Source organism: Pelodiscus sinensis, chromosome 27, assembly GCF_052426305.1.
Source record: "Pelodiscus sinensis isolate ZL-2025 chromosome 27, ASM5242630v1, whole genome shotgun sequence".
In the NCBI taxonomy this organism is placed as follows: Eukaryota; Metazoa; Chordata; order Testudines; family Trionychidae; genus Pelodiscus; species Pelodiscus sinensis.
The window spans coordinates 6,142,184-6,155,287 of record NC_143078.1 but is presented as its reverse complement, the minus strand read 5'-3'; the positions used below and the strand labels follow the sequence as shown (position 1 = coordinate 6,155,287).

The 13,104-nt window shown below is 41.4% G+C and overlaps 1 protein-coding gene across 1 annotated transcript; it reads right to left on the bottom strand.

Annotated features, from left to right (window-relative positions):
• Window positions 1-7,077: 7,077 nt before the first annotated feature.
• On the bottom strand, window positions 7,078-13,064 carry YOD1 (YOD1 deubiquitinase). The gene is made up of 2 exons (XM_075909933.2): window positions 12,697-13,064; window positions 7,078-11,043 (listed from the first exon to the last, which is right to left on the bottom strand). The coding sequence occupies exons 1-2, from the start codon at window positions 12,902-12,904 to the stop codon at window positions 10,337-10,339; spliced, it is 915 nt and encodes a 304-aa protein (XP_075766048.2). The 5' UTR covers window positions 12,905-13,064; the 3' UTR covers window positions 7,078-10,336.
• Between the last annotated feature and the right edge of the window lie 40 nt (window positions 13,065-13,104).

The window sequence follows — 13,104 nt, the reverse complement described above, 5'->3', positions numbered from 1 at the left end:
AACAAAGGGATGTTTCTGAAAACAGAAACATTTATCAGAGGGGTAGCAGTGTCAGTCTGAATCTGCAAAAGTGGCAAGGAGTCCTGTGGCACCTTATAGACTAACTGAAGTATTGGAGCATAAGCTTTCGTGGGCAAAGACCTACTTCGTCAGATGCATGTAATGGAACATGCATCTGACGAAGTGGGTCTTTGCCCACGAAAGCTTATGCTCCAACACTTCAGTTAGTCTATAAGGTGCCACAGGACTCCTCGCCGCTTTTGAAGAAACATTGATGTCACTGACAATCATACTAGAAATAGCACCAAGCTCCCAAAGTTTTGTCTAGGAAATTAATCAAAATGGAGATTGATTTTGGTAGGCAATATAATCCTTGCTGTAAAAATAGTGATGGGTGAGGAAATGTTTTGACCATCCCTCCCTCCCTCCTACCCACACATCTCATTTTGTCAATATATTTTGTTTTCAGGACAGACTGTTGACTAGATAAAAGGTTTTAGTGCAAATTTCACTTTCAACACTTGGGCTGTGTCTACACTGGCATGAATTTCCGGAAATGCTTAAAACTGAATACTATTCCGTTTTCAGTTTTTCCGGAAAAGGAGCGTCTACATTGGCAGGCTGCTTTTCCAGAAAAGCCCTTTTTCCGGAAAAGCGTCTGTGGCCAATGTAGATGCGCTTTTGTGGAAAAGACTACTGGGCTGTCTACACTGGCCCTTTTCCGGAACAGTGTTCCGGACTAAGGACTTATGCCCGAGCGGGAGCAGAATAGTTTTTCCGGAATAGTGGCTGATTTTGTACGGTAGAGCATCGTTGCTTTTCCGGAAATTCAAGGGCCAGTGTAGACAGCTCGCAGCTTATTCCGGAAAAGTGGCTGATTTTCTGGAATAAGTGGCCCAGTGTAGAGACAGCCTTTAAGTATAGCACTTAGCTAACTGATTTCTGTTGCAAGAAAGATAGGGCTGCTTACAAAACCTGGCAATGAAAAGATTCCTCCATAGGGTTTACCAAAATCAGCTGAAATGCATTAAAACTGCAACTGCCTTGTGTTCACAAGCTTTGTAAAATGTGGCTAGTCAACATGGGTTAAACATTTCTTTTTTTCCTACAGGCCATATAAAAACATAAGTAGTTTTGGAAGCCTTTTAGTGTTCAACTATCTGTTCACCAAGGATGCCCTAATCTAGTTAAAATTCATATTTTAACTGCTTCCTAGTACTTGTTTAGCCTTGTGAAAACGGTTATTAAAATTAACCAGACTATGTGAGGGCCTGAGGGAGGGATACTTGTTAGTCAGTTGGGATAAACAATCTTGTGAATTTGTATTAGTTGGAATAGACCAAGCACCAAGACTATCCTTCATTCATATGCACAAAATTGCCATATTGAATAAGATGATGTTAACACTCCCTCTGGTGTTAAGAAATGAGAATTAACTCAACTCTATGTAGAATAGTGGTAGAAATGTAGCCATGTTAGTCTGGTGCAGCTGAAACAAAAGTGCTACACAGTCCTGTGTTTTGTCTCAACTCTATGATGATTTCTGCTTTTTTTATGTACACCAAGCAACCAGTGAAAATCTTCTACAGAAGACAAATGGTTTATCAGACACTTTGTTCTCTTTATTTTTTCACCACACAGTAAATACACAGCATCACTTAATCACACAGATTTAAAAGTAAAATTAATATTCTAAGTGGCAAATTCAGAAGTCTTTAGAAGATGTTCAAGTTGCCTTCTATGTAGTCATCAGCAATGACATACGGAATTTAGAATGCTGGAAAATAATATTGGATAAACAACATGCCACAAATAATGACAGAATTCTGATGTGATCTTGTGTTCATAGAAGATAGACTCAACTTCCTAACACTATCCTCTGTGACACCAAAAGATTCTCTTTCTGTTTCCTGCCAGCTTGGACAGCTTTTCTCTCTTACTCCTGAGAACCTTTCCCTTTCTACCTTGACTACATCCCATGCACCTTTCAGTTCCAGATCCTCTTACTGGAGTTTGTATTTATTTGCTAAAAGTAACATTGTCTAATTGGGCAGGTAAAAATATTATACTAATTATTTGAATGTAACAATTTTATATTTAATTTCTTGCAATCAAGAGTGGAAAATAATTCTAAGAAGGACACAGTTGTATACTACTGAAACTCCAGTGTTGTGTAGTGCTTCGCGTCTTATGCTTCCGAATAGATAGGACTTTGTTCACAGCATATACCATAGCACATATAGCGACCATAGGTGAAATTACACTTCCATGAAAGTCAAAGGCAAAACTTGCCTTGCTTTCACTGAAGGTATGTCATTCCTTCACTTTTTTTTTTTTTTCTGGCCTTCTGGAAGAGTCTTCTTTTGTGCATGTCTCTTGCTTCTTATTGTCCAAAACAAACTCCTTTTTGAAGTACCAAAGTAAGTAGTCTGTAACTAGTACACTAAAGACTGTGCAATGTCATAAAGTGCCAATTACTTTCTCAGATCTTAGGTTTACATGCCTTTCTCGAGAGTGTGAGACTGCAGATCTAGTGAGTTAAAAGAAAGGGATCTGAAGCTGGAGGCTTGGGAATGTTTCTACAGAATCAACTTACACACAACTCTGATGTGGTTCAAAAACATTTCATAGCAAGGTCTCCTTAGCACATTAGATGCATTTTCCATCTGTTACAAAAATATAATACAGTATTTTCAAAAACTGATCTAATTCCAAACCCTGGGCTGAGGCCATATTAAATACACTTCCTTTTAGAAGTGATTGGTCTTTTTTCATTCATTTTAAGAGGCAATTGTATGTTGTGGGATGTTGTGTACACTTTCCTGGCCTTATAAAAATATTAGTGTTCTAAGAAAGCTCTACTTGTCTATGAATTCCACAGAAAAGCTTTATTAAAAGCATTTAAGCTCATAAGAACAGGCATACTGGGTGAGACCTAAGGTCCAGTCTAGCCCAGTATCCTGTCTTCCAATAGCAGCCAATGCCAGGTACCCTAGAGGGAATGATTAGAACAGGAAATCAAGTGTTCGATCTGCTGTGGCTCATTACTTGCTTCTGAAAGAGGCTAGGGACACTATTCCTGCCTGTCCTGACTAATAGCCATTGATTGAGCTAACCTCCAGGGCTACGTCTAGACTGGCATGATTTTCCGCAAATGCTTTTAACAGAAAAGTTTTCCATTAAAAGCATTTGGGAAAAGAGCATCCGTGCCAATCTAGACGCACTTTTGCGCAAAAAAGCCCCAATCGCCATTTTAGCCATCGGGGCTTTTTTGCACAAAACAGTACTGTGCTATCTGCACTGGCCCGAATGGGAGCAGCATAGTATTTCCGCAAGAACACTGACAATCTTACATGAGATAGTCAGTGTTCTTGCAGAAATTCAAGCGGCCAGTGAAGACAGCTGGCAAGTTTTTCCGCAAAAGCAGCTGATTTTGCGGAAAAACTTGCCAGTTTAGACACAGCCCATGAGTTTATCCAGATTTTTTTTTTTAATCTTATTGCAGTCTTGATCTTCACGTCATCTGGCAAGGAATTCCATAGGTTGACTGTGCGCTGAGTGAAGAAACACTGCCTTTTGTTTGACACCTGCCGCCTATTAATTTCATTTGGTGACCCCCCAGTTCTTGCGTTAGGGGAAGGAGTAAATAACACTTTCCACACCAGCCATGATTTAATAGCTCCCTATTATGCATGCAGTATTCAAGATGTGGATGTACCATGGATTTATAAACAAGGCAATAAGAAATTGTCTTATTCTCTGTCCCTTTTTTAATGGTTCCTAACGTTTGCTTTTTTGACTGCTGCTGAAAATTAAGGCTCTGTCTACATTGGCACCCTTTTCCAGAAAAGGGATGCTAATGAGACCAGTCAGAATTGCAAATTTTAAGAGGAATAAGGGATCTTCCGGAAAAGGCTTTATTTTCCGAAAGATCCCATCTAGACTGGCGCTTTTCTCCGGCAAAACCCCGAGCTGGAAAAAAGCGGCAGCCATGTTCATGCAAATGCTGCGGGGGATATTTAAATCCCCCGCAGCATTTGCAATTCCGACTGGTCTCATTAGCATCCCTTTTCTGGAAAAGGGTGCCAATGTAGACACAGCCTAAGGGTATGTCTATGCTGCAGGCTTCTTGCACAAGAAGGGTACATCTAGACTACCAGGCATAGGAAAATGAAGCGGCGATTTAAATAATCACCACTTCATTTAAATTTACATGTCTGCTGCGCTGAGCCGATCAGCTCTTTATCAGCTCAGCGCGGTAGTCTGGGCGCGCGGGGGTCGACATCAAAGGCATTTGTCGACCTCCCAGGTATGCCTCATCCCATACCTGGGAGGTCGACAAATGCCTTTGATGTCAACCCCCGCGCATCCAGACTACTGTGCTGAGCCGACAAACAGCTGATAGGCTCAGTGCGGCAGCCATGTAAATTTAAATGAGGCGGCGATTATTTAAATCGCCGCTTCATTTTCCTATGCCTGCTAGTCTAATCTACATGCCTATCGCCAGAGGCATGTAGTCTAGACGTACCCGAACAGTTGTTCTTGCGCAAAAAATTGCGGAGCGTCTACACTGCATGTGTGTTCTTGCGCAAGTAAATTTACAGTAAACCTCAGAAGAGGGTTTCTTGTGCAAGAGTTATTCCTCTTCCCACGAGGAATAAGCCCTCTTGTGCAAAAGCTCTTGCGGAAGAAGGCAGTGTGGACAGGAACAGGGATTTCCTGTGCAAGAAACTCCTATGGCTAAAATGTCCATCAGAGATTTCTTGCACAAGAGAGCATTCACACTGCCATGGACACTCTTGCGCAAAAGCACATAGCAGTCTGGACGCATTCTTGAGCAAAAACTTTTGCACAAGAAGTCTTTTGCACAAAATGTTCTTGCGCAAGAAGCCTACAGTGTAGATGTAGCCTCAGTGGATGTTGTCAGAACTGCCCACAATGAATTAAAAAATGCTTGAGTGATAACAGCTAATTTAGTCCCCATCATGCATTACTTTTCATTTATCGGCATTAAAATTCATGTGTCTTGTTGCCCAGTCAACTAGTTTTGAGATCCTTTTGAAGCTTTTCAAAGTCTGCTTTGGACTCAGCTATCTTGAGCAGTTTTGCATCACCTGGTAATTTTGCCACCTCATGGCTTACCCCTTTCTCCAAATCATTTATGAATAGATTGAACAGGACTGGCTCCAGTTCAAAGCCCAGATGGATACCACCTATGTTCCCTCTAATTTTTTCCATCCATGTCTGAAATAAAGAGTTATATGCTGTGAAACATGTGTGGATATGCACTACCAGTAGAAACATGTTGCTGACTGTGGACATTGTGGTGGGTGGCATTTGAATCTCTCCTGGGTGGCTCTCCACACACTCATCTTACAGTGAACACTGGGGACTACTCATTTGTTCCTACCCTTTATTATCTTTTAACCAGTTACCAATCCATGAGAGGACTTTCCCTTTTATCCCACGACAACTTACTTTGCTTAAAAGCCTTTGGTGAGAGACCTTGTCAAAGGCTTTCTGGGAATACAAGTACACTGTACCCACTGGATTCCCCCTTGTCCTCAAGCTTGTGGACCTCCTCAAAGAATTCTAGTAGATTAGTGAGGCACAATTTCCTTTTACAAAAACCATGTTAACTTACCCCCATAAATTATGTTTAGAATTTTCAAGACATAGATATTCTTTACTATAGTTTAAACCACATTCTTGGTACTGATGTTAGACTTACTGCTCTGTAATTGTCAGGATCGCTTCTAGAGCACTTGTAAAAAATCCGTGTCATATTAGGTATTTTTCAGTTATTTTGGTACAGAAGATGCTTTAAGGGATAGGTTACAAACCAGTGAGTAGTTCTGCAGTTTCACACTTGACTTTTCAGAACTCTTGGGTAAATGCCATCTGGTCCTGATGACTTGATACTGTTTAGTTTATCACTTTGTTTCATTCCAAAACTACCTCTTCTAATACCTCAGTTTTGTCACCTAAAAAAAGGCTCAGGTTTGGGAATCTGCCCAATGTCCTCCGTCATGTAAATCGAATATTTAGTTGCTCTGCAATGACTTTGTCCTTAAGTGCTCCTTTAGCATTTTGATCATCCAGTGGCCCTACTGGCTGTTTAGCAGGCTTTCTACTTCAGATATAAAAAAAATTGCTATTACTTAGGGTTTTTTGGCTAGCTGTCTTTAAAATTCTTTTTGGACTGATATTTGTACATTTCATTTGACAGCATTTATGCTTTTTATCTGCTCACTAGGAATTAATTTCCACTTTTTAAAACATGCCTTTAATCTTTCACTTGACTGTTAAGCCATAGTGGCACTTTTGGTAAGTCTCTATTCTGGGGGGTCTTTGAAAAATTTCCATAGAGTTTACTGTAAACTCACTTTCAGCAGTGTACCTTTTAAATTTCTGCTTAACCTCATTTTTATATAGTTCTCCTTTCTGAAAATAAATGCTATAGTGTTGGGCTGCTCTGTTTTTCCCACCACAGGGATGTTTAATTTTATTACATTATGTTCACTATTTCCAAGTGATCCAGCTACAGTCACCTCTTCAGCCAGATCTGGTGCTCCACTTAGGACAAACAAGAATTGTCTCTCCTGTTGTGGGTTTCCAGAAACAGCTGCTCCAAAAAACAGTCATTTAAGGTGTCAAATTTCTCTCTGGATCCTAGCCCAAGGTGATGTGTACAGAGTCAATATGGGGATAGCTGAAATCTCCCATTTATTTTGATAGTGACTGAAATATAAGTGAGATGAGAGACTATCACCATCCTGGTCAGGTGATCATTAATATATGCCTACTGCTGCACTCATTACTAGAGCATGGAATTACTATCCAGAGATTCTATGGAACAGTTTGGTTAAGTTAAATTTTTACTTCATGAATGTACACTTTTTTACATAGTGCCACTTCAGCATGACTTGTTCCTGTCCCTTTGTCTTTGGAACTAAGCAACTGCATGTTTATAGTAGCTTGTGAAAACTGTTTCATGCTCTATTGACTTATTCAGGTATCTCCACCACTATAATTAAACCCCATGATGCAAGCCACAAATGAATACTACACCATAAATGTGCATGCATGAATCACCTTTTTATTGGTGCAATAATGAGTTTTGTAATAGGGCACATGTTTAAAGAAATGTACTTAAATAACCTGTGCTGAAAACAAAATAACAGGATGTGTTGTCACTAGAATACATGGGTAAGTTTTGAGGATCAAGATTTAGAAATTGTTCAGTTATTTTACCGCAACACCACACTTACATCAAGCTAGGTCCCTGCAAAACATTGCTAAACATGTAAACTTTGACAAGCTTTTAAAGTGCTGTTCACCATGAGATGTGTATTTCTTCATGCAATATAAAATTTTGTAAAAGGCCACATGATTAAAGTACGTAAGCTTCTTTCCTCCCTTCCTTGGGAAAAAGAATTGAGTGCTGGTGAAAAGTGCCAAACTGGCAGCCTGGAAGATGAAGTCCTATATTTAATCAGATAACGAATCCTGCACTAGTCAGCTTCAAAATGATACTAGTGTGCTCAACTTTTAAAGCAAGGAATCCCCCTCTTTGGCTAGGAAGTTCAGTCTGTAGGGCCCATTCAAATCCCTGACCTCTGCTAAAACATTCGCCATGGAAATTAGTATTAATGACATTTTGGGGGCATGTTAAGGACATCAATCCACATCGGCTCATAATTTGGATCATTATGGACACAATCTTTATTGCCAAATGCCAATTACCTGAACTTCAGTTCCACTCTGTCTTGAACAATTAATTTTAGGAAATGTCCACACTTAGTATTTTGGAGCTAAAGTAGTAATGCTTCAGTGCAAGTCAATTAAGAGGCATTGAAAAAGTCACAGGTTGATTCCCTGAGCTAAGGAAATCACTCATGACATTTTCATGTCTGTTCAGTAAAAAGGGCTAACAGATGTGCTAGCTTCATTTTATCTGATTGCTATTAGCAAGTTTACAAGGTCTCACAGGGGAGGGACCCAGAAGTTATTTTTCCAATTTATTTTAAATTCATCTCCCCAGAGAATTTAGACTTTCTGCTTTGGGGAAGATGACTGACCCGTTCCATCTCCAACTTAAATCTGCTCTTTGAAATATTAAAATGTTGAATTTTAACAAAGCTAATTGTTACACTAAAAGTATCTCAAGTATTACAGCAGTTCAGTTGTGATTTGACCATGGTATCTATTTTAGGGATTCATGGCAGACAGTTTGGACTATTACAATGTTTGCAGAGACATCAAATCTTATTGTGCAGATTTCAGAGCACAAAACTAAAGGATTTCGTAGTACAGAAGTTATGTTCCCCAAATAAGTTTGCAAACATGGCACAGAATAATAGTACTTTATATTTATGTAGCACCTTTCATCAAAGCACTTTACAAACTATCAAACAGTCTCAATACCTCTGTGAGGTGTAGTAATTTGTCTAGTGTATATCACCATTCACTGACAAAATTGAGAATATAGACTCTGATAGTCCCTTGGTCTAGTCACAAATCAGCTTCATCTCAACTATTTAGAATACAGTATTTAAAGGCATATGAAATACACTCCCATTACAATAGCTTTAAGTATCTGCTTCTAGTCTAGCATTAAAAACAAGTGTAAAAGCTAAGTGGGCTTAACAATGACAGCTCACTTGATTTCTATAATAAACATGAGAAGTGTCACTTAATACTGAATAAAATAATTCTGGTCCATTATATTCTTGTGGATATTATTTATGTACTGCTTTCTTTAGGTCTTAAGACAGCAAAATATCTATGCACATATAACTAAAATCACATTTCTAGTTCCACGGAGAACCATAGAATTATGCCCGTAGTTAGAGATTCATGAGGGCCCCAATTCAGGAAATTACTTAAGCAGGAGGCTTTTCTGGATCAGGGCAGGGGATGCATCTTTGTTCCCCTCTTGCTCAACTGTCCAGAAGGGGTCTCAAACTGTAAGCAAAGTAACAAAACAAGGCTAAAAATTTAAATGCCTCAACATGTGTGTCTTAAGGCATTTACTCTAAAAGAAAGTTGTTTGTGTACAGCCACAACATCTTTCAGATGATCTCAAAGCACTTGATATTAAGCTCACAATCAATCCCCCATAAAGCGATACTTCTTTAGTATAACAGGTTTCAACATCCCTGTTTCACTTCAAGAGCATTTTACCTAGCTTATTTTGTTGTGAAAAACTGCTCTATTCTTTATTAAAATTGAGAACTTGCTATTTAATCACTGGGGAGAAATCTAGCAAGTTAAATGATATCTGGCACAATACAAAGAAACTTCAAGTTTTTCCCTTTTGGATAAATGCTCTGATTTTCTGAAAAGAACAAGCCTTTGACCTATAAAAGAATGAGAACCATAGATTAAAAAGTGCCAACATAATACTTGGAGCCTGGTACAGCTTAACACTTCCCATGCCCACAAGATCAGCCACATTTAAGCAAAACTAGATTTAATGTTTAATCAATACAATCTAGTTGTAATCTGAACTACTGTAATTCCTTCTTGCTGTAACAGATATTAGTATGGGTCAAAGTATTTCAAGAAACTACATCCTGATGTAGTGTAAACTGAGGGATTAACAGTTAACTTTCAAGCAACTAAACTACATTTCAAATAGTGCTTATGGGGAAATATTAAGTCTATTGGCCATTTAACTGTCTACTCCATTTTAAGAAGGCTTTCTCTCAATTTACTATCAGACTGCTTATTCTTTCTTTCGTTATGACACAATATAGAACAGCTTTGTTACCAATTCTATAGGAAGTGTTCACTGTAGGTGTCTGCTGAAAACATTGCTTAATTGCATAAAAGTTATGTAATTCTTACTCTAAATGCCAAACTAACACCATTTTAGAAGTCCTGAAAGATTCTAACTCAATCCCATAATTCAGAGTTTAGATTTCAGTGTTATTCTGCAAGTCTTTATGTAACTCTAGGTACAGTATTAAGTGTATGTCCAGCCATGTGTCTCAGCAGCTTCTCCATCAGAAAATAAGGTTCTTCAGGAATCAGGACTTTTAGCTGTTGACATACAACAAAAACAGCTGCCACTTACTTTAAAATCTGCATGCAATCCAGCATGCAATAAGTTACCTATTTCAAACTAGTTGGGAAGAGAGCATCACTACCGTATACCTATCTGTAAACCTGCACACTAACCATAACAAACCTGTGTGTCTCAATAATTAAGTTAATAGGGCTTTTCAAGCTTTGTGAAGGGAGCTTTTTATGCTTACATACAGCTTATCTGAAAACCCAGAATCTTATTCTGGATCAGTGAGGTAGTGATGTAACCATCCTCAAGCAGATGTCACACTTCTCCAAAATTCGTGTGCCCAGTCTCCTTTGCGTGTTCTCTGGCTTCCACTTGTCCAGTTAATCCCTTCTGGCACACCATGCATCTCAGCGTAAAGCGGTTTACATCAGTAAACTGCCTTTTTCGTCTGGCTTCATCTGCTAATTCCAATGCTTGTGCAAGAACAATATCATCATTTGTTGAGAAAATGGTCAGGGGAGGGATGTCTGAGTCCGGGATTTTACGTTCAAGGGGATCATAATGAATCCCATCATAAATCAGAAGGACCCGCTTAGCATAGCCAGCATCTTCCCCAAAACGATCAATTCGGACTGTCTGTGTATCCACTACACAGATTTCACACTGATAAAACTTAGACAAAATGGACACTTCAATGGCTCCTCCCCATGTATCTTCTCTTCTGATCCATGCACAGTACTCTTGATTGGTTTTCCCTAGTACTGCCTCACAATAGGACTCCGGATCACTTGCCACTATCTGAGCTATAAGACTGCGCATCTCTGGAGCACATGCTGGATCATAAATGCCCCCCTCTACCACATAGAATATGCTTGTGAAGAGACAAGAGTTATCTGCTGGAACAGCCCTCCTTCCAAGTACAGGCACTGCCCCCCTGACAAAATTAGGGACACTCCTTTTTGCAACTACAGGTGACTCAGTCTTGGGTTTGGTTGTGTCCTCTTCAACTATTAGAGTATCACCTGTCAAAAATAAAAAGAGACATGAGAGAAAATCCAGCATTGAATCACCATAATGCATTGCAAACAAAGGAAAAACTGCACAGTGAAGCAAATCTTTGTCCCAGTGTACCATGCCTCGGTTCTCTGATAAGATTAGATAAGCACAATAGAAAGCATTACCCATTTGATAAATTACATAAGCCACAGCAAGATGTAGAAAATAACAGCTTTGGGACCTCACCGTATATGGCTGGTTGAGAGACACAAGCTTTGTGCTGAAATCTCTAAATTGGCAAAACAAGTAATATTTTCAAGTTTGTCTAAATCTGGGCCACAAGAGGAGTGATATTTAGAGATGTTTATATTTACATAAGCTGCTAGATAAGTTTAAGTCAGACAACACTATTTTGCAATCCTTTAATAAAAAGGGTGGTAAGAGAAGCATCCCAAATGAGTTTCAGTTAAGCTAATTATAATCTGCTTGAAAGGCAGGCTCAATTAAGTCTGGTATTCTGTTGCTCATCCTGTCTTGAGCAGTAAGATGTAGAATAATATTGTTTGTGTGCGCATGTATGAAATAATAATAGAATATTGTGTTTTTAAGCTCCTGCTGCCTTTTACTCCAGCAAGAGCTAGATCTTTTGCAATCTGTTCTTTTACAGTTGACTCATGCTCACAAGGCTACAGTATCTGGGGAGAGAATGAAATAAGCTAGAGAAAGGACATGCTTGCTAAGCCATCCATTTCAGTGAGCCCTGAGCATCACTTCTAGGGACAACTTCAACTTACACTTGCCCTCTCAGATCATATTCTGGAAGAAAATTGGCATGACCATATATACCAGACGAATACAATGAAAAAAGTGAACACATTATTAACACCGTTTAATAATGTGTTCACTTTTTTCATTGTATTCCTCTGGTATATATGGATATGCCCAGGGCTTGACAAATCAGTGAATCTACGTGCCCATGGCAAGTCCACTTCAGCCGGTCACCCCGTTCACTGGTGGCACAGGCATGCGCAATGTGGGTCTGGCAAATAGATTTTTCCGCTGTTTGTCAAGCCCTGGTCATGCCAATTTTCTTCCAGAATATGATCTGAAGAAGCAGGTCTGGCCCACAAAAGCTCATCACCTATTACACCATCTTGTTAGTCTCTAAAGTGCTACACAGTATTTCCTTTTGTTTTTGCAAAATCAGACTTAACAGGGCTACCTCTCTATTGGTACTCTTACCCCCAACAGTCTGAAGAAGTGGGCTGTGCCCACGATACCATCTACCTGTGTGTGTCTATAAACAGTGCTTGTTTTTTTCCCTGTACTGACTAAGTCGGCTCGCCCCTGAAGTCTCTACCACGTCCGTTGGAGAATGACGAAGCGTGAAGCAGACAGAGAAGGTTCTGCTCGCTCTCTGGACCTGGAGCCCAGATTCCTACCCCTCGGGCCAGCTGTGCCCGGCGGGGCACCCCACAGCCTCGCTGGAGCGCAGAGCGCGGCCTGGGGACGAGGGGGGGGGGGGCCGGAGCCAGTGTGACCCCCCCCCCCTCACTCCACCGCTGGGTTCCGCCTCCAGGGGCAGAGACGCTGCCACTGACCCCCCGCCCCAGCGTGAGGGGGGAGGCAGCCAGGACCGCCCCGCCCCCCAGGAAGGGGGGGCTCCCCGCGCGCCTCACCTGAGTGGATGCCGAGCTCCCCCAGCCGCCGCTCCGCGTCGCTCAGGTCGAGGCTGCGCGGGGGGAAGCCGAGCAGGAGGCGCTGGGCCGGGGCGGGGACCCCGGTCAGGGCGGCCAGGGCGGCCTGCAGCTCCCGCAGGCGGGAATGCGCCGTGAGGCCGGGCAGCGGGTGGGAGCCGCTCCGGGCCTTGCAGCGCAGCCGCAGCATCCTCCGCCGGCCCGGGCCTGCCCGGCCTGTGCTGCTGCCCGGGCAAAATGGCCGGCCGGGCCGGCGGCCGCTGCCAGGGCTGCCCCGACAAGTCTCGCGACAACGGGCGCCGCGGCCGGCTATTGGCTGCGCGCGCCGGGACCGGCCCCTCCTCCCCGGCGGAGGGGGCATGTTTCCCCCGCGCGCCGGCGGCGCGGCCA